Here is a 22,971-nt window from a genome sequence, read left to right on the forward strand (position 1 = left end):
ACTTCACCACACCAACTTCATGTGACTCTACCCCGATCCAATGGCACATATTCCCCAGGGCTTTTTCTAGTAATAATCTATTTCGTAGTATATTCTCAAAGTGTGCATGGCCCACCCAGCCTACCATACTGAATCAGAGGACTGAGTGAGGTCATCAGATCAGTTTCTCTTCCCCCAAAAATCACCATATCTACTTGCTGTCAATGATCTCCCATAAAGGAGTGTCAGCTCTTATGTAAGTGCCTTTATAATCAGGAATTTTTTCTTTACATCTTTCCTAAAACTCTTGCTGTCTCTTTAAGCGTATTTTTGTCATAATCTTCTCAGTGCATATAAAATGCAGATGGTCAAAATTATGTCCATATATTTAAAGAATCAAGGACTTAAATTATAAACATAAAAAGACTTTCTGCATTTTAGACTTTTAAGGTCCATCAGTTTTCTGTCAACATGGCTAAATTTATCTTGGCTGTCATCGCAAGTGGCACTGTTTTGATGTGTAAAAGAGACAGAATTAATGCAACTTTGAAGCAGCGCTCTTTGGAGGCATCACCACTATTCAAGGAGAAGAGGGTAAGAGTGTAAGTAATAATAATTTAGAGTTAAGGAAAACTGTAGAGGGCAGATTCCCAGTTCTATGATTAGATCTGTGGAGAGGGGCCAAAATTCTCACGGCCTGTTTTCAAGGGGCCCCCAGTGACCAGGGACATAGCACACTGACCTTACAAGGTGTTCGGCTAGACCCAGAAAAGATGCAAAAGATACTCTTATGACATCTCGCTCTAGGTGACAGAAAGCTGAGTTAAAAAGAAACTGCACACTTGTTCAAGGTTTCCCAGCTGATGGAGCTACAAGTCCAAGCCCGCAGCCTGTCTCCAGGGGCTGACCTCTAAAACACTCTCCTGCACCGTAGGAAAAGGTCTTCGCTCACAGTAAGTGATTGACATGATTCACTATTTTTTGAGGGCTGGGGCTTACATCAATTTTATTTATATTTTCAAGCATGGCTTTTTCCACACATAAATTGAAAAACCAACAAAAACAAAAACCTTCTATTAAACAATGCTTCATTAAAAATAGTTATACTGACAATGAAAACACTATATATCAGACTATTAATATTGAAACTAGGCCAACACTTTATTCCTATTTAAATTTAAGTTCCAAGTTAGGGCTGAAATAAGGGTAGGAGTCGGAAGACCTTGGCTAGTGGCTTTACGAACAGGTTTCTTAGCCACCGTCTGGGCTTCGTTTTCACTTCTCTAAAAAGAAGAAGTGAGACTAGATCAGTGTTTTATAAGCTCCCTGAATCTCGAGGCCTTTTGCAGGGAGTAGAGAACAGAAATGTAAAGTGGATGGAGCCTTTGGCCCCCAGATTCCCAACCTTCAGTTCAAAGCAGGACAGTTCTGCTCTTATCTGTTTCATATATTTTGTGTCTGAAGCAAATTTTATTTGGAGGGGGATGTAAGGTTCTGCTGCAAACCAAGAAAGGGAAACTGAAAACCCCTGGATAAAGTGAAATCTAAGACCCCTGTCATCTGACGTTTTTTCTTGGATTCTAAATGTGATTAATCTGGATATTGCAGGTAGCTGGGGCTTTAGTAGCAGTTTCTGAATGTTTGCTTTTTAAATTTTTGTACTTGCTCTTTTTTTCAAAGCTGGATAAAAATAATCCAACAAGAGCTATTACCCTAATGTCTGTATTAGCAATATTGATTGATTTACTGAGGCCAAAGGACTAAGGGCAAACTCCACAGAGAAGCAATGCTTGACTTAGGAGTACTTTTACTGAAGGGGTATACTAACTCTTCTCCCTCCCCTAAACAAAAGAATGAGTCTAAAAGGGCTTATAATAACACATTCATCAATATTTAATCGGTCTTTTCCTGTTTTAGTCTGAACTTCTTCCTCCAAGAGCACAAAGCAATGAAATCAATATATGACTTAAACAGAAAAAGCACGTGGTCTAACAGCTCAGGCCCCCTGGAGACACCCTCCAGATAAAACTGCTGTGTGATAAGGCACTATGCTGTGTGAGAACGAACTGAAGGGCAGAACTCTTAAACTCCAGTCACAGTCTCCCGCCCATGAACGCACAGAGCTGTACACCCCAGCTTTTGCAAATCATTACATGCAGGTCTCTTTTATCTTGATGGAAAAGCACACGGATGAAATCTCTTTCCACAGGGGCAGGGGGCTAAAAGGAATTCTGGAGGACGACAGACACTAAGCTAAAATGTATCTGCAGCGGACTTTTTCCAGTTCCATACACATGTATTTTAGGAATTAGAAACAGATAAAGAATTTTAGAAAACTATCAAAGTTACCTGTTTTCCAAGCGGTTAGGATTATAAGCACAAATCCAGATGTCAACAAATTCTTTTTCCTGATAATTAGTAGAGAGTGGCAAGACTCTCCATTTCAGGCAAAGATCTGATAATCACGACAAAATCACACACAAGAAACACCACAGTCAGAAGTGAGTCCATCATAGTAAGATGTCGTCAGGTTGCATATACCAAAAGCATGAGGTACCTTTTGAGCCAAAGACAAGTGACTCCTTGATCATATTCCATTGTACTTTGAAAACTAAGCTAGGATTCTGTGAACTAACCTAGGACATACCAACCAATTATTATTACTGTTGTTGTTATTGTTGTTGTTATTGCTTAACTTCTTTTCAATTGGTTTCTGCTACTTTCAGTCAGAACAATTTTAATAGATCCCTCTCCACCTCTTCATAAACCACATGAAGACTGCCAATGACTTGACTTTCCCCTTTTCTTTGACTTCTTTGTCCATTTCTGTCTTTCAGTCCCTCCTTGCTTTTAGGACCAAGGCTCCACTCTCTCCAAGCTATTCTTTAATTTTTTTTTTACATTTTTTTCTATTGTTGTTCAAATACCATTGTCTCCATTTCCCCCAACCCCACCTCCCACCCCTGATCCCACCCCCCTTGGTTTTGTCCATGTGTCCTTTATAGATGTTACTGAAAACCCTTCCCTCTTTCCCCCCATTATCCCCTCCCACCTCCCCTCTGGTTACTGTCAGTTTGTTCTGAATTTCAATGTCTCTGGTTGTATTTTGCTTGCTTGTTTGTTTTGGTGATTAGGTCCCATCAATAAATGAATGGATCAAAAAACTGGTACATTTACATGATGGAATACTATGCAGCAGAAAAAACGAAGGAGCTCCTACCCTTTGCAACAGCACGGATGGAACTAGAGAGCATTATGCTAAGTGAAATAAGCCAGGCGGTACAAAAACCATCCATGACCTCATCTCCAAGCTATTCTTAATGTTAATCCTGAATTCCTTCCAGACACATAATTAATAGCTCTTAAGTAAACTCTACTCTCTGTTCATCTAAAATAGAGGCAGTATGCACTGTGGTGAAGAACCTGGATAGTTCCACCACTTAGTACATCTATAATCGTGGATAAATTATGTCTCTATTTTTCAGAATCATCATCTGTAAGAAGAGATTAATATTTCTCCTTATCTAAAAAGGTCACTGAGCATTTAAATACATAATAATGATAAAAGCCAACAATGCTTCACATTATCTGTGAAGGCTAATTTTATGTCAATTTAACTGGGCATGGGATACCTAGATAGTTAGCCAGGTGTTATTTTGAGTGTGTCTGTGAGGGTGTTCTGAATGAAATTAACATTTGAATTGGTAGGCTAAGTAAAGCAGATTGTCCTCCTAATGTGGGTGGGCCTCATCCAATCAGCTGAAGGCCTAAATAGAACAAAGAAAGGATGACCCTCTTGAGAGTAAAAAGGAACTTCCCCTTCCTGACTCTCTTCAGCTGGGACATTAGTTTTTCTCTGTCTTCTGATTCAAATTTAAAAAATCAGTTCTTCTGGGTATTATTGAGCCTGTCAAACATTCAGGCTGGAACTACATTATTCGGTCTCTTGGTTCTCAGGCCTTCAGACTCTAACCAGAATTAAACCAATGTCCCTCCTGGGTTCCCACCTCACTGACTGAAGATCTTAGAACTTGTTAGCCTTCATAATCATGTAAGCCAATTCGCTATAATTAATATCTATCTACTACATATAGTAGATATTGTATGTATATTATCTATATATAATATAGAACATAGTGTGTGCCCATCCACCCACCCATTCTATTAATTCTGTTTCTCTAGAGAACCTTAATATACTATCCTAAACACTTAGTAAACTTTACATGTGTTAATACATTTTATTTGCACAAAACTGTGTGATGTAGCTATAAATACTAACCTCACGTTATAAATAAGGAAACTGAGGCTTAGAGAAATTAAGGAATTTTCCCAGTTTCATGTAGTTCCGTAATACTGGAAACTGGATTCTGCTCCTACCTTACACACATCAGACCCATCAGGTCCTCTTTGGACCACTGATGCAAATCCTGGCCTGCAGGACCCATGTATGTTGTGGTTGCTCGTGAACACATGGACAACAGAAGTACTGTGGAGAAAAAGGGACAACATGGCCACTCTCTGAGAGAGAGCAGGTGAGACGGCCAGAGAGAGCCAGTCTCTGCCTGGACAGGCTTTTACTGCTTTTCTGGGTACATTACATGGCTACCTCTGTCATGAAGCCTTGCCTCAAGTTCTTCTTCTTCCCCATTTAACCCTCAAAAAATTTGTTCCTCTTTTATATCATTTATCTTAATTTCATCTCTATCATAATTATTTTCATGGTTATTTTAACCTCGTTCCCAGACCCTAACCTCATTGAAAGTAAAAATCAGGTCTCACCCACCACCACCTTTGTCTCCCTCACAGCCCCTTTATGAATGCAATGACTTGTGTATTTAGAAACTCACTAAGAGATTGCTAATTAGAATGAAATTCAACACTCACCACACTGCATCATGAATGGGATGGCCATGACTTGTCTTCTTTGATACTGAATAGAATCTAAAGACCTCTCTGTGTCCTTGTTATTCTGGTATCCAAATTCATTCCAAAACAATGTTAGATTTCTATTACCTAAAAAGCAAATCAGGCAAAGAGTAATAAAAGAAAATCAACAAGATTAAGATGATAAGCCAAGGAAAGTATAGACATAAATACATGTATTTACAGTATGGTCTCAGCTATGTAAAAACTAATACACAGAAATAAGAGATTAAAGTCTTAATGTTGGTTTTCTCTGAGTATGGGTGAAACTAGTTTTCTGCTTGTATTTTCTTACATTTTCCAACCTGTATATAGTAAATATGCAATATCTTTATAATAAAACTAAACACAATAGTAGTCACATATATATATTTGCAATAAAATACACTGATCTTTAAAACTTTTTTCTTAAGTACTTCCAGGAGGGATGGTACTGAATAAACTTAAAGGCTACCCTTAACCCTATTGATACAAATATTTAAGATGTTCTCTCACAGCTAGAGCTTCTTTACCTTTACTTTGTCTCTGGTTCCCTTTTCCACCAGTCTTTACTGTTTGTGCCCTACCCTCACACCAGATTCTCTACTCCCTCTTTGCTTAGAAACAGCACTTACCATGAAGGACCACTCAGCAATTTACCTCTAAGAGTCTTCCCTACAAACATACTCAACTATGGCCATATATATTACAGCAATATTTGAATAGCAAAAATAAAAAAGGGAAACAACACAAAAGCCTAGAATATGTAATGAATAAATTTCATTTCCAAACAATGAAACCTTTAAAACAGAGAATTAGAGCTAAACATATTGCTGTATTAAGATATCAAAGACAGTGTTTTAATTTTTTAAAAAGATGCCAAACAGCACACCTAATATAATCGATTTTGTGATTTATAAAAAGCATATACATATAAAATTTTGCTGAATACACTTTTTTTCCCTGAAAGGATAGAAGATTTTTAGTAGTAGATACCACTGGAGAAACAGAGGCTGAAAGATGGACAGGGGGAGATACTTCTGTTTTTATTTTTTACTTTCTGAACACTTTGAATATCATTATATGTGCATGCATTACTTTGCAACACATTTTAAAAAAGAATTTGTTTATCATTCTGTCCAATATGGTAACCACTAGCCACATGTGGCTACTGGGCACTTGAAATATTGCAGATCTAGAACATTTCATCAAAGAAATTCAAAAAGTGAAGTTCTAAATTATAAATCTTGGAAATAAAATACATGCAATAGGATCAGCAACACATCAACCTTACCATATGACTGCGTAATTCAAGCAAAATAAAAATAAACATCCCTACACCTTACTAATTGCATTAAAATTTAAATTCAGAATGCTCTCTGCCTGGAAGACCAGAAGGGAAGGGATTCAGCCTTTGAAAGAGAGTTTACAAGTGAGCTGGGCTAAAATCTGCCCTTGCACATTCCCAGATTTCCCACTGTCTCTTCTCAAAATCCCCAACAGTTCTCGCCTTAAATTCCCATTTGGATTCTGCTTCTTGGGTTTTTTGCAATTCAGACTTTCCTATTTTTGTTCTTTGCTCAGCATTTGGTCTAGACCCAGGCCAGACTCCATGTCTCTGCTGAACACCAAGTCCTGATACTTCAGTGTCTGGACAGGGCTTATGGAGACATCTTTGATTTCCAAATGAACTATTCAGTTCTTACTAAGTCAAGTTACAAAGTGTCATCAAGTTATAGTGCTTTTAAAAGTTAAAAGTGATATCTTCAAGTGCTATCTCTGGCACACGTTAGTTGTGTAATTGTGGAAATGAATAAATTTTCTTGTTTATAAAATGAGTGCTTCCAACAACGTGCCCACCAGGTTTACCATAAAGAGTAAATGTAATGGTACAGTAAAAACTATAGACTCTTGCAAAAATTTAAGTTGCTTCTGCATCGTACATGTCCTTTCTCTAACTGTTACTTCTCCCAGAAGACTGTGCCTTTCAAAGGAGATCTGTGCTTTGTAACTTTGAGTGCCCTCACACTCAGCACACACTCAGCAGCCTGCAACCAAGAAGCCCCCTGAAACTACTGTTGCTATTCTTGACAAAATACCTCACTAATGGATACTTCAGGATAACGTGAAGGTGAAATAATGTGTCTCCCTGAAAACATTAACTAAGCATGTTAACACAGCACACCTAACTTCTAAAACGAATGTCAACCGTGAACCCGGACAAAAACATTTTAAGAGTGGGAACTACTAGGATGTTAGAAACGTAAACACACACTCCTCAAGGGTGGAGTGATACATGCTCTGTGATCACACCACCGCTACAGCACTTACACATTGCATTTAGTTTACTTTGTGCCTATTTCCCCCTCTGGATAGTGAAATCCTTGAAGACAGTGGTAACGTTTAGGATCTTGTTTTCAGAAGCTGACAGAATGTAATGTTTACTTACAGGACTAAATGTCACTAAAGGATTACTGGCTATCAAAGACAGATACTAAAACATTCACTACCCCAAACACCTGCTGACCAGGCCAGACAGATGATTATACTACTTGAGGCAAGTATCAGGGCAAAGAAATAAAGTTTTATACTCGAGATCAAGAATGGGCTTTCCTAACTGCCAATGAAACCTTGACTTTTTCTCTTCAGATAAAAGCTAGTCCAACATGCACAATTTGTAATTGTGTTTAGGGTGTTACTGATGTTACTGAAACAAATTTCCACAGAATAGACCCTGAAGACTAGGTAGATGATTTAGCAAGCAGACAAGCAAGTTGGCCAGAGGGAAGGCAGTAGGAGAAAACGTATCACGCCAGTTTCTACTTTCTTTTATGTGTTACTCAGTCTGTAGAAAAGAAGTCCTCATTAAGAAAAAAAGAATTTCTCCCATGCAAGGGAATTCCCTGCCCATCAGTCTCTCAGCAGATTTTTGCAGCAGAAACTTGCAAATTAGGAGAGAGTGGGATGATATAATCAAACGGATGAAGGACTAAAAAAAAAGAAAACAATTCCAACCAAACATACTTAATCTGTCAAAGATGTTCTTCAGAAATAAAGCAGTAAAGAATTTTCCAAACAAACAAAAGCTCAGGTAGTTCACTACCACTATATCTGCCTTACAGAAATGCTAAAGTGAGTTCTCTAAACTGAAATGAAAGGACAATAATCAGTAACCTGAAAACTTAAAAACATAAAACTCACTGGTAAAGGTAAGTATATAGTCAAGTTTAGAATACTTTAATACTATAAAGGTATATAAACTGTTTAACTCTACAAGACAAAAGTATTACAATAAGTATTGCTACAATAATTTCTTAAAGGATATATGTAAAGTATGAAAACATGTAAACTGTGATATAAAAAGCATAAAATGTGGGGGAAGTAGGGCAAAAAAGGTAGTTTTTATAAGTAAAGTTAAGTTGTTATAAGTTTAAAATAGACTATTATAACTACAAGATGTTTTATGTAAACCTCAAGGTAAACACAAAGCAAACTTATCATAGATACACAAAAGAGAAAGATTAACATTCTGTCGTGTGAAAGCATAACACTACAGAAAATTATTGTAATGCAAAGGAAGACAGCAAAAGAGAAAGAAAAGAAAGAAAAAGAAAGAAAGAAAGAAAAAGAAAGAGAAAGAAAGAAAGAAAGAAAGAAAGAAAGAAAGAAAGAAAGAAAGAAAGAAAGAAAGGAGAGAAACTACAAAACAGCTAGAAAACAGTAAGATGGCAATAGTAAGTCCTTATCTACCAAAATTACTTTAATGTAAATGAATTAAATTCTCCAATAAAAAGACATAAAGTGGCTGATGGATAAAAACAAGACCCAATTATATGCTGTCTACAAGAGATTTACTTCAGTTTTAAGTACAAGCATAAGCTCAAAACAAAGGGACAGGAAAAGATATTCCAGGTGAATGGAAACCAAGAACTATACTTACAACAGACAAAATATACTTTAAGTCAAAAACTGTAACAGGAAACAAAGATTATTATATAATGAAAAACATATCAATTCACTGAAAGGATATAATTGTAAATATATATGCATCCAATATCATAGCATCTAAAAATATTAAGCAAATATTAACAGATCTAAAAGTAAAAATGAATAGCAATGTAATAATAGTAGGGGACTTCATTGTCTCACTTTCAAAGTGGATACATCATAAAGCAAGAAAATCAAAAGAACACTATAGACTTGAACCATCTTTAGGTCAAATGAACCTACCATACACACACACACACACACACACACACACACAATATTTCATCCAATAGTAGCAGAGTACACATTCTCCTCAAATGTACATGGAATATTTCCTAGGATGTACCATAGGACTGGTCACAAAACAAGTCTTAACAACTATACAAAGACTGAAATCATGTCAAGCACATTTTCTGAAAATATGGTATATGGTATAGTTACTTATAACTATAAATCACAGGAGAAAAGCTGGAAAATTCACAAATATGTAGAAATTAAACAACATACTCTTGAATAACCAATGGATCAAAGAAGAAATCAAAAGAGATGTTTTAAAATATACTGAGATAAATGAAAATGGAAAAAGCATACCAAAATTTATCAGATGCAAGAAAAACAGTTCTAAGAGGGAAGTTCATAGTGATAAACAACTACATTAAAAATAAAAAGATCCCAAATAAGCAACCTAACTTTACACTGCAAGGAACCAAAATAAGAACACAGTCAGTCCAAAGTTAGCAGAAGGAAGAGATCAACAGAAATAAAGCAGAAATAAATAAAACAGAGACTAGAAAAAAAAACAACAGAAAACAACAATGAAACTAAAAGCTGCTTTGTGAAAAGATAAAATTGACAAGCCCTTAACGATATTAAATAGATAAAAGATTGAAAACTAAATAAAGAAAATTGTAAAAGTGGTGAAAGTGGACAACCTTGTCTTGTTCCTGATCTTAGTGGAAAAGATTTTAGTTTTTGCCCATTGAGTATGATGTTGGCGGTACGTTTCTCATATATGGCCTTTTTTATGTTGAGGAATGCTCCCTCTAGTCCCACTTTGCTGAGTGTTTTTATCATTAATGGGTGCTGTACCTTATCAAATGCTTTTTCTGCATCTATTGATACGATCATGTGATTTTTGTCTTTGCTTTTGTTTATGTGATGTATTACATTTACTGATTTGCAAATATTGTACCATCCTTGCATTCCTGGGATGAATCCCACTTGGTCACGGTGTATGATCTTTTTAATGTATTGTTGGATGCAGTTTGCCAATATTTTGTTGAGGATTTTAGTGCCTATGTTCATCAGTGATATTGGCCTGAAGTTTTCTTTCTTTGTTGTGTCTTTATCTGGTTTTGGGATTAGGGTGATGCTGGCTTCATAAAAAGAATTTGGGAGTCTTCCATCATTTTGGATTTTTTGGAATAGTCTGTGAAGGATAGGTGTTAGCTCTTCCTTAAATGCTTTGTAGAATTCTCCTGTGAAACCATCTGGACCCGAACTTTTGTGTGTTGGGAATTTTTTGATTACTGCTTCAATTATTTTTGCTGTTATTGGTCTGTTCAGGTTTTCTGCTTTTTTATTGAGTTTTGTAAGATTATATTTTTCTAGAAATTTGTCCATATCACCTAGGTTTTCAAATTTCTTGGCAAAAGGGGGACCCTAGTGCACTGTTGGTGGGATTGCAGACTGGTACAACCACTATGGAAAACAGTATGGAATTTTCTCAAAAAAATAAAAATGGATCTGCCTTCTGACCCAGCAATTCCACTGCTAGGATTATATGCTAAGAACCCTGAAACACCAATCCAAAAGAACCTATGCACCCCAATGTTCATAGCAGCACAATTTACAATAGCCAAGTGTTGGAAACAACCTAGATGCCCATCGGTAAATGAATGGATTGAAAAACTGTGGTACATTTACACAATGGAATTCTATGCAGCAGAAAGAAAGAAGGAGTTCCTATCCTTTGCAACAGCATGGATGCAACTGGAAAGCATTATGCTAAGTGAAATAAGCCAGGCGGTGAAAGACAAATACCATATGATCTCACCTTTAACAGGAATCTAAAGAACAAAACAAAGAAACAAGCCAAATAAAACCAAAGACACTGAAATAGAGAACAGTCTGACGGTGTTCAGAGGGGAGAGGAGAGGGAATTTAAGGGGAATTCCAGGGGAATTTCAGGGGAAAGGGGGAGGGGTTTAGAGGAAGAAGTATAAAGGACACATGGATAATAACTAGGGGTGGGTGGAAATGGGAAGGAGGAGAGGAGCACTGGGGGCGGGGGCTGGGTTGGGAGTAAAAGACAGAAAACTGTACTTGAACAACAATTTAAATAAAATTTAAAAAAAGAAAATCGGAAATGAAAGAGGAAATGTTAAAACTGATACCACAGAAGTATGAAGAATCACAAGTGACTATGAACAATTAAATATCCCCAAATTGTATAACCTCCAAAAAATGGGTAAATTTATAGAAACATACAAACTTCCAAAACTGAATTATGAAGAAACAGAAAATCTGAAAAACTATAACTAGTAAGAAGACTGAGTAATTTAAAATCTTCAGATAAGAAAAGCTGAAGACCAGATGGTGCCACTGGTAAATTCTATCAACCATTTAAAGAATAATTAATGACATCCTACTCAGCCTCTTAGAAAAAAATTGAAGAGGAGGGCACACTTCTAAATTCATTTTATAAGGCCAGCATTACTCTAATACCAATACCAGATAAGGGTAATATGTAAAAAGAAAATACAGGACAATATCACTGATGAATGCAGATGTAAAAATCCTAAAAGAAATACAAGCAAATCAAATTCAACAGCATAATTAAAGGATCATACCCCATGATCAAGTGGGATTTATCCCTGGATGCAAGGATGGTTCAACATACACAAATAAATGTGATATACCATATTAATGGAGTGAGGGATAAAAATCATATTGTCATCTCAACAAGTGCAAGAAGAATATTTGACAAAACTGAACATCCTTTAATGACAAAAACTAAAAAATTATATATATTAGAAGAAATATACCTCAAACATAATAAAGGTCATACATAACAAGCCCACAGCTAACATCATATTCAATGGTGAAAAGCTTTTCTTCAAGATTAGGAACAGAGAAAGGGGTCCATTCTTGACACTTCTAATTAACATAGTACTGAAAGGCCTAGTATGGGCAATTAGATATGAAAAAGAAATAAAGAGCTTCAGGAGAAAAAAGTAAAATTTTCTGTTTGCAAATATATTATACAGGGAAAATCTAAAGATTCCACCAAAAAACTGTTAGAATTAATCAGTGCATTCAGTAAAGTTGCAGGATACACAGTCAACATTAAAAACATCACCTACAATTTTATACAGTAACAACAGTCTGACAGAGAAATGAAGAAAGCAATCTCATGAGATAGAACAAAATATAAAGTATTAAATTTATCCAAGTAGGTGAAAGACCGCTACACTGAAAACTAGGACACCAATGAAAGAAACTGAAGACACAAATAAATGGAAAGCTATCCTGTGTTATTGGACTGAAGGAATTAATATTTTTTAAATGTCCATGCTACTTAAAGTAATCTACAGATTCAATGTATACCTGTGAAAATTCATATGGATTTTTCCATATAAGAAGTACCAAAGAACAATCCTAAAATTCGTATGTACCCACAAATGACCTTGAATAGCCAAAGCTATCTTGAAGAACTGTAAAGAGCTGGATGCATCATACTCCCTGATTTCAAACTATATTATAAAACTATAGTAATCAAAACAGTATGAGATTTAAAAAAAAAATAAAAGATACCTAGATCAGTGGAACACAATAAAAAGCCTAGAAATAAACCAACACATAAAAAACAAAAAAACAGAATTATCTTCTGGAGGGCAAACCCCTTGTAATACAGGCTTCCCCCACTAAGAAAGTGTTCTAAGAACACATCTGTATCAGTGTACCAGTTGGTGTTGTTGTGAGAGGCTGAATTCAGATTTAGTGAATGTTTTTTACGATTCTTTCAATGCATTTGTCCATTTCATGATGGATGATTTACACAAGTGCACCTGCCCACACTGCACTGAGTGTTCAGCGGTTTTTGACCACAAGTGACATAACCCCCATGCCCCATCCTCACTATTTACCTGATCTTGCCCCAAGTGACATTTTTTGTAGCTCTGGCTGAATAAAAGGGCTCAGAGAGAAACATTTTGCCAATGTGGAAGAGGTGAAGCAAAAAATGGCAGAAGCACTAAAAGGCATCAAAATCGACAAGTTCAAAAACTGTTTTGAGCAGTGGAAAAAATGTCTTGATAGGTATATTGCATCAGATGGAGAGTACTTTGAAGGTGACTTAAGTTTAAACATGTAAGAATAAATACACCATTTTTATAAGTAAATTCTGGGAGTATTTGGGTCCCCTCTCATATGGTCAACTAATCTTTGACAAGGATGCCAAGAACACACAATGGGAAAAGATAGTCTCTTCAATAAATGGTGTTGGGAGAACTGGATAGTCACATGCAAAAGAATGAAACTGGACACCCGGATGAAATTAAATACCACATCTTATACCACTTATAAAAATTAATCTGAAGTAGGTAAATGACATTAGCATAAAACCTGACACAATAAAACTCCTAGAGGAAAGCTTAGGAAAAACACTCCTTGACATTAGCCTGGAGATGATTTTTGGGAATCATGCCAAAACACACAATTAACAAAAAGAAAAACAAAACAAAAAGTGGGCCTGTATCAAATTAAATATTTCTCCAGAGCAAAAGAAACAACAAAATTAAAGGATGACATACAGAAAAGGAAAAAATATTGGAAAACCAAATATTTGATAAGGGTTAATAACTAAAATATACAAAGAATTTACACAACTCTAGCAAAAAGAATACTCTAATTAATAAACAGGCAAAGAACCTGAATAAACAGTTTTCCAAAAACACATACAAATGCCCATCAGGTACATGAAAGGGTGTTAAACATCATTAATCAACTGAGAAATGCAAATCAAAACCACAATGAGATTTCACCTCATTATCAAAAAGAGGAAAGATAAGTATTGGCATGGATGAAGAGTAAAGAGAAACCCTGCACACTGCTGGTGGGAAAGTAAGTTGGTACAACCATTATAAAACACAGTATAAAGGTCGCTCAAAAAATTAAAAATAGAACAACTGTATGCTCCAGAGAAAGACAGTAGAATGGTGGTTGTCAACAGCTGTGGGGAAGTGAAAATGGGGAGGTGTTGATCAGAGGACACAAACTTTCCATTATAAGATGAATTAGTTCTGGGGATCTAATGTACCGGACGATGACTAGTTAATAAAACTGTATTGTATACTTGACATTTGCTAATAGAGTAGATCTTAAGCATTCTCACTCCCACACACAAAAAGGTGAATACATTGATTAACTTGATTGCAGTAGACATTTCACAGTGTATATCAAATCATCACATTGAACATTATCAGTATATACCATTATTTTTTGTCAATTATATTCCAATACAGCCAGAAAAAAATTCTTGCCTATTCTAGTCTGGCAAGAAACAGTAAAGTAATAATAATTTATCATATCAGGTTGGTCTTGACTACTAGAATCCATTATATACCTATAATTACGGATGTTTTAAATACATGGTTTTAATAACTTATGTTTCTGTTAATGTGTTTTAATGAAGGTTTTAAAATTGCCCTTTCATCCAGAAGTCAATTAAAAGCAAAAAGTAAAATTTTAAAACCTGGAAAAGTACCTGGTTTTTAAAAATATATCTTAAATATTTACACCAACTATGAAGAGAACTATTAAATAACCCAAATGTCTATAATTCCAAAATTATATTATTTCAATATCCTCAAGGTATTCTGATTTTAAAATTCTGACTTAAAAATTCATAAACAGTTAAAGCTGTAATCACACAGAAACATTTAAAATTATTAAAGAATAGCCCTGGCTAGTGTGGCTCTGTGGATTGAATGCCAGCCAGCAAACCAAAGGGTCACTGGTTTGATTCCCAGGGCACATGCCTGGGTTACAGGTCATGTCTCCAGTAGGGGGCATGCGAGAGGCAACCCCACATTGATGTTTCTCTCCCTCTCTTTCTCCTTCCCTTCCCCTCTCTCTAAAAATAAATAAATAAAATCTTTTAAAAGAATAAAATACATCTAAATTTTTTTAAAAATAAAATTATTAAAGGTAAGAGGCAATAATGGGGGGGAGAGGGAAGGGTTTTCAGGAGCATGTACTGTACAAAGGACATGGACAAAACCAAAGGGGGGTAGGAAGTCAGGATGGCTGGTAGGGCAAGGAGTGGTGGGGACAAATGGAGACAACTGTACTTGAACAATAATAAAAAATGTGAAAAAAATTTTTAAAGAATATGTATCTTGAGACTTTCATTTGAATAAGCAACAAGCTTGTTAAATTAATAGAAAAATCAGGAATTAACACACATAGAATTAAAGTCCTAATTTCTAGAAGAAGCATCTGAAAAAAATTGTGACTATTTAATTTACTCCTAGATATGTACGGAGTATTTAATTCAGAAGATTTCTAATGTTTAAATTTATCTGATTCATTTTTGGAGCCTCTTAAAACCAGGCAAAAATCATGTAAAATACTCCAATAACTTACTAGAAACTTGTCAAAACCAGTAACTAAAAAAGCAGTTGACACAGATTTTGCCTCTGAAAAATAGGAGAAATGTAACACCATCCTAGATGTCAGCTTCATATCTGTTTGTGGAATGTATAACGACATCCAGGAAGTCAATTACCCAAAGGGAAAAGTAATAAAATTTGGTAATAAACTACTAAAGCAAAGCTCTGATAGTTTCAATCAAAATTAGGAAGCCCAAAAGTTTATGAAATCACTGCACTAGGAAAATAACAAGCTAAAAAAGGTATTTAAATCAGGTTCTTGCCTTCAGGTAGTTCTGCATTTAAATAAATGATTATATTCTATTTTTAAAAATCTTCTGAGCTGGAAATTGCATGTCCATTCTCAGGGGACTGAAAATCATGCCTCCTTCTCTGTTGAATATTGCCCTGTTTGTCATTAGCCTCTTATTTTTAGGTAAGCCAGATATTCGACCCTCCCTAAGCTGGTCCATGGTGTGATCGTTCACCATCTATATTCTCGACAGAGCTTCTGTGTTAGGAATGGCAAACTGGCCCCAAGTGATGTGCCAATTCCAATCAGTTGGTGGTGAGGCCTGTGCAGTCTTGAGAAGGCTCCGGAGGCCAATCACTGCTTATCGCTTATCAGGGAGAGCTGCATGATGACTTAAGAGGCTGTGGTGCACACAAGATGAGAGAGACCCAAAGCACTCTACTTCAATTCAAGGAAAGCAAGGCAAGATGTCTTCAGTGGTGGGGGAGCTGCTTCCAGCCCCATGCCATTTCTTGGCCCTAGATGTGACAGAGTAGGGTTTGGCCAGTCTCACTTTCTGGAGAGAGTCAATGGCAGAAGTAGGTGGCAACTGCGGTCGGAATGTCTTCACTTCTCCACTCTACCATGAGCACCGTAAGCTCCCTGGCAAAACTCCAGGAATACGCTGAGTTGCTCCAACTTGGTCTAGGCATCAACTTCACTGCTTCATCTAGCAATGTAGCATCATTTTTTCCTGTTCCATATCGGAGGTTTCCCATGAGGATCTCCTTACTGCAAAATAATTTCAAAACCACCAACTCCTTGACCTGAGAAAATGCATGATGACAAAAAAAACCCCTATAAATTTAGTAACACTTTTATATGACTTTAAATGTTAGTGCCCACAACTACATCAATACATGTTTGAAAAATGGTAGTGTATATATGTGTGAGACATAAAATTTTAGATAATAATTGGTAGACAGGATCAAGGACTTGTAGCCATACTCTGAGGTCCCCTAGGGCTTCCGGACTCCCAGTTCAAACCACATCCTTCTGTGCAGTGGAGACCAGCAGAGAGAGGGTTAGAGGGCTCATGATGAGAAACATTCAAACACAAAACCGAGGAGTGAGGTTTCTTCTGAATCTTCCCTCAGGAAGAAATAACTTTCAGTTTCTCTTTTTAGGTTATATTTTTAGTCAGCCATTGTCATTGTTTTACTTTGGACACACTCCAGTTTTTCTAATTCTCTCTACAATGTGGAAATCAAAATATAACATGATAATCTAATCTGAAGCGCATTCATAAAAAGTTCTGTGTTATCATGGGCAATAGCCTCCTCAACTACCTACGTCTCCCCAGTTCTTGGGTTGGCAGAGTTTATCTTTCTATCAGGACTCACTCTCCTTACTTTACCCAGATGTACACAAAGTCTGCCAACTGACTTTATGTTCTTAAGAGTCAAAAGATTTTTTTGTTGTTGTTAACTCAGTTTATATTTAATCTTAGTTGCGTTGTTTTAAATTCAGAGCCATTAAATGTAACTTACCTTCTTTACCAAAGTAGACATAAGAAGACTAATAAGGAGAGTTTTGAGCTCTTGCTTCTGGTATGGCAGGGAAAAATCAAACTAAGAATCAAAGTGTATTTAATTCCAGACAAAAGAAGGGAACTACGCTTTTTAGCACTTTCTTTGCAATATAGGTAAGATCCTCTGAGGTATTTTAGCAAGAAACTCCATTGTAGACATAAAAAAGTCATTATCATGATAATAATATAAGTGCAATCAGAAAGAAAAGGAAGCATAAGTGCTGTCAATGGTGATAATTTCAATTACCAGGTGAAAGCAGTGTAAATGGATAAAAAAATCTAAGAACATGATTTCTTTAAACAGAAGTCAATCCAACCAATGAACTCTTGAACCACCCCGCTGTTTGCAGGAAGCTGGTTCAAGTAACAGTTTTAAACAGAGTATATATTTATGCCATATAAATCAGGCAAAATGTCTGTATCACTTTTAAATTTTTATTTCTAATTCTTCTTACATCAAGCTTTTATCCAATGCAATTTGTTTAACAGTATATAGAGGTCTGCTGTTACATCTGTGAAATAGTAAAATTACCAATGGTTTGGGCAACCAAATGGTAGACGAAAGGAAGTTTTTCTTTACAAAACTATTCGAGTTAGTAAATGATGAAATATGGTAGAAACAGAACAGGTTTTGGAACTCCCTGGGGATCTGAGCATTCATCATTAACTGTCAGTATAATTAAAAGTGAGACAATAGAACAATGTATGCCTCCCCATGGAAGAACATGCTACTACCTATGAAGCACCATGCCAAAAAAACCCTGACAATGGTCAAACTGCTGGATTCTACCATTTACAGAAAAATAAATAGAATGGAAGAATCTGTAAAACTACACCCCATAGTGCAGTGAGCAAAATTTAAACTATAAAAACTACAGGACAACCAACCTAGTTTTTTCTATAAATAAATAGCAACAAAAATGAGAGAGAAAAGGAAATGGACATGGGTGAGAAAAGATATAAATTATAACAGGATATAATTAGAAATGTAAACAATAAACTAGATATTTAATGATGTTAAGAAAGTATTAATAATTTTAGGTGTAATATTTATACCACAGTTATGTTTTTAAACAGTATTTTTCTTTTATAAATATATGCTAAAATACATATAATTATATAGTTTCTGGAATTTCCTTAATGATTAAGTTGTGGAGGAACAGATGAAAATATGGACAAAACCAAGTGCTCAGGAGGTAGTCACTATTGAGGTTGGATGATGGGTTCCTGAGTTTCATTATGATGTTCTTTGCAATTCTTCCTAATTTTGTAATTTCCCACATATATTAGTTTTCTAGGACTTCATAACAAAAGACCACAGACTGGGTGACGTAAACAACAGAAATTAATTTTTTTGCAGTTTGGAAGGCTAGAAATCCAAGATCAACGTATCCACATGTTTGGTTTTTTGAGAGGCCTCTTTCCTTGGCTCCCAGATGGCCATGTTTTCCTCACATGGTCTCTTCTCTGTGCACACCCATTGCTGGTGTATTTTTTTTGCATACAAATTCCTTCTTCTTATATGAACACCAGTCCAATTGCATTGGGCCTGCTCTAATAGTCTCATGTAAAATTAATCACCTCCTTAAAGGTCCTATCTCCAAAAAGAATCACATTCTGAGGTACTGGGCATTAGGACTAAAACATATAAATTCGGGGAAGACACAATGCAGCCCATAACACCATAAAAACACTTAAAAATAAAACAAAATAGTCCTGGTCGAGTGGCTCAAGTTGGTTGGAGCACTGTCCAATACACCAAAAGGCTATGGGTTCAATTCTGGTCAGGGAACATACCTAGTTGCAGGTTCAATCCCTGGTCAGGGCCCACGTGGGAGACAACCAATCAATGTTTCTCTCTCACATTGATGTTTCTCTCTCCCTTCCTCTCTCTTTAGCATTTAGCATATCTTCAGGTGAGGAAATAAATGAATAAACAAATAAACAAACCAAACAAATATAATATTAAAAATAATATTAAATAAATAAAGTAGCATACATAAAACTCGTAACTAATAAAAAAGAAATATTAACTGTTTTTGGCCTATATCTTCATATAAACTTGTCTCATAGTCTCACCTTTTAATATTTTACATAGGCCTTCTCACATAATGTATATCCCTAGGAGAAATGTATTTCATTTTTTTTGTAGTAGCTTTCTAAGATCTTAGACACTAAAGTGGATCACAAGGTAAACAGTTTTGTTGTGAGTAGTTAGCTACATCGAACTACTAGAGTGTTATGAACTGAATGTTCTCCCTGCAAATTCCTGTGTTGAAACTTACCAATTCTTATTGTGATGGTATTTGGAGGTGGGGCATTTGAGATGTAATTAGGCCAAGAGAGTGGAGCTCTTGAATGGATTAGTGCCTTATAAGAAGAGGCCAGAGAGCCAGCTCACTCTCTTTCCACAACAGGAGGATACATACAACAAGATATCAACCGTCTGTGAACCAAAAGAGAGCTCACACCAGGACACAACTGTGCTGCCACCCTGTTCTTGGACTTACAGCCTCCAGAACTGTGAGAAGTAAACTCATGTTGTTCAAAAACCACCGGTTTATGGTCTTTTGTTATTGCAGCCCAAACTGAGCCATAAAGCATTATCTACTTTTTAGATAATCTGGACAATATTATCCTTCACTTTAAAAATTATACAAAAACTGAGAAGTTGATATGGGTTAAGTGATAGCATAAGTAGGAAAATTTATAACTGGTTAATTGTCCTCACCAGTGTCCCATTTCTACCTCACTGGAGCTCACCAGTGGAGGGCTAGGGGCTTGATTCCCTGATCCTGTGAAACAGGATTTAAATGAAATCATACAGAAAATAGTGGCCAAACTTAACATCTCTGGTAAGCTAGCACCTTAGTTAGAAATCAACATTAAATCCCCCAAAAGATCTTGACAAACTGAAAGTATGGGCCCGATAAGGTGATAAAATTTAATAGACTAAATGTATGATTCTAATTGAGGGTCCAAAAACACCAGAAAAATACAAGAAAATTATGGCTTAACAATAACACACATTAAAAATTTTATTAAGAATTTTAATTAGTAATAAAGACACTGAGGGTTAATAATGTGCTTATTGAGAGTTACTCTATTAGGCAGTATCAATAGAATTATAACTTCTTAAGAGAAAGAGATGATCATCCTATTTTATTCTATTTTTTTCAGGTTTCATCTGGAATTTTTGTTTCTAGGTAATATACTTTATAAAGTATAATGTTAAGTTGGTGAATATATTTAATGCCATGTTAAATGAAAAACAGCAATGCAACTGGAAATGTTAGAATAAAACAAGACTGGAGAGAGACAGAACACTTGTCTTCAAATATTTGGAGGGTAATCATTTGTGGTCCCTGGGAGGAAGAATTAAATTGGGCTGGCTAACTCCTCCTCATCCTTTAGGGAATATTGCTTCTTTGGGGAGGCCCACTCTGGCCTCCAGCCTGTGAGCTTCCAATCACCAGCTTCCTCAGCACTCCTTCTCCATGGGACACCATCCTACTTCTAATTGCCAAGTCTTAGCTCTGCTGGATTGTTAATTCCCAGATAGGGTGGACCGTGTCTGATTCGGTAGTCCTGTTACACTTCGTGCAGAGCACAGGTTCATGAACGAAAGAATACATGAGAAACAGATTTGACTGTAATATGACAATGTAGTTTTTAATTCACAGGCTGTCTGAAGAAGCAGCAACTTTTCTTTCACAGGAGGCCCTCACTTAGCCATTTCAAATGGCAGTCCATTCAACTGGGGCAAAGGCGGGTAAGATAGAGGGGACAAAGCATGGGGGGGGTGACTGGATTAAATTATTTTTAGCCTCCTTGCCAACCTGAGTGATTTGAGTTCCCTGTAATTTGAGTTCTGCTCTGAAAGGTTATGCTTATTATATCATATATTCATTTTAGTACATCAGCCATATTCTGATCCATCTTGGAAAAGTTTAGTAATAAATTTCTACATAATTGCTTCTGTTCAATCTCAAATCTCATTTGATGTTTCTCTCTCTTTCCCTTCTCCTTCTCTCCATACTCCAAAAAGTGATGGTTAATATTACTATTTTATTGTAAGGATGCAAAAAACTTCAGAAAACACAGAAGCAGACAATGAGGTGAGGTCAGACTCAGAGACAAGGAGAGTATTTGAGATTCTTAGCATGAGCTGTGCCAAAAGGAAATGCAGATTTGATAAATGACACAAAGTTATTACCTCTCCATTTCCCTTTCTGCCAATTCAATTTTTTTACAAGGGCCCAATTTTCCATAGAAACAGATCAGATTTACAGCAAATACAAAGATTGCATCTTTTATTTATAAGGCAAAAAACCTACCCAACCTACTTTTCATTAAAATTGTGTGTCCTGTAATACTGGCTTTCTGAGTATTAGGCAAACATTTCCTGACACTTTGGTTGTTCCTGTGGGAACTAACAAGCAAAGACCTTGAAGGTCAATCTCCTCAGCAGAGTTCCGGAGACTACCAATTCTGACCTTGGTTACTAGGTTCACTCTGATAATGAAGTTTCGGGATGAAGTTGTGAGAGGTGTGAACAAACACATGCTCAATATCTTTTCTCCACTCTGCCTTCCTTCTAGAGCAACATCTTTTGTGAGAGTACCCTCTAGCCCGAAATCAATTCATAGGTAAATAGGGAATTAGGAAAAGAATATGTCATTAACAGGTAATAATTAAAATACAAATGTAACATTTATTTTGAATTTTATTACATCCACTGAAAAGGGTTTGAAAAAATACTAGGTAGATAAAATAGGGACAGGGAGTTACATAGGGCGTAGGTAAGACTGGCAAGTGATACCCTTCAGTAGAGAGTGTGACTGTGTAGGGGGCTGGCACAGGAGCTTCAAGAAAGCTCCCCCCACACAGGACTGAGGATGGCTATCCTGAGTTTAGGTGTGACCTGGACAGAGATAATTCCTGTCTCCTTTAAATTTAACGTCTAACTCTTTCCGAAGATTTAATTCCTTATTCTAAGGATGAAGAAAACAAGACAGAGGTTACAGAGAAAATATCAGAAGTTACACGATTTTCAAATGCTTAACATTTTCTTTCTGTACCACATTATGCTGGCATTATTTAAAGACCAGAAAGTAAGTGCTTGATTTTTACCTCACTCTGCATATACTTATGCTTTCTACAGCTTTCAACAAACCAGTCAAATGTGGTCATTCCTACATTTAATATAATAACTTCACATATGTCTGAGAAAAAACTACATGTGAAAAGAATATGCCTATGCTAAGCAAAAACTAAATGGTTGTACTCTTCAGACCAGTACTTCTCAAACTTGGATGAGCACTCAGATCAGCTGGAGATCTTGCTAACATGCAGATTTTAGTCCAGGAGGTCTGGGGTGCAGCCTATCATTCTGAATTTCTAACAAGTTCTCAGCTAGGGATGCTGGTCCACAGACCACACTCTAAGCAGGTGTTAGATGAAGACATGAAGACCCAGCTTTGGCAGGAAATCTGTGCCCTCAACTTCATTCTCACTTTAATTTGTTTTCCCCTGAGTTCTTGCACTATTTCCTGTTTCACTGGTATTAGAAAATTTTAGGACCATGCAGAGTGTGTATAAAAGAAAAGCAAATATTCTAACATTCC

At 36.2% G+C, this 22,971-nt stretch overlaps 1 protein-coding gene across 1 annotated transcript in view; it reads right to left on the reverse strand.

The window, feature by feature from the left end:
* MORC1 (MORC family CW-type zinc finger 1) overlaps window positions 1-22,971 on the reverse strand; it is a 172,302-nt gene that overhangs the window by 62,566 nt on the left and 86,765 nt on the right. The window contains exons 15-16 of the mRNA XM_045851829.1: window positions 4,864-4,992; window positions 2,329-2,434 (exon numbers count right to left, since the gene is read on the reverse strand). Coding sequence (XP_045707785.1) covers window positions 2,329-2,434; window positions 4,864-4,992 — 235 coding nt within the window. The remainder of the gene's footprint in view (window positions 1-2,328; window positions 2,435-4,863; window positions 4,993-22,971) is intronic.

This window comes from Phyllostomus hastatus, unplaced genomic scaffold (genome assembly GCF_019186645.2).
Source record: "Phyllostomus hastatus isolate PE091 unplaced genomic scaffold, TTU_PhHast_1.1 phas_contig_86, whole genome shotgun sequence".
NCBI classification, from domain to species: domain Eukaryota; kingdom Metazoa; phylum Chordata; class Mammalia; order Chiroptera; family Phyllostomidae; genus Phyllostomus; species Phyllostomus hastatus.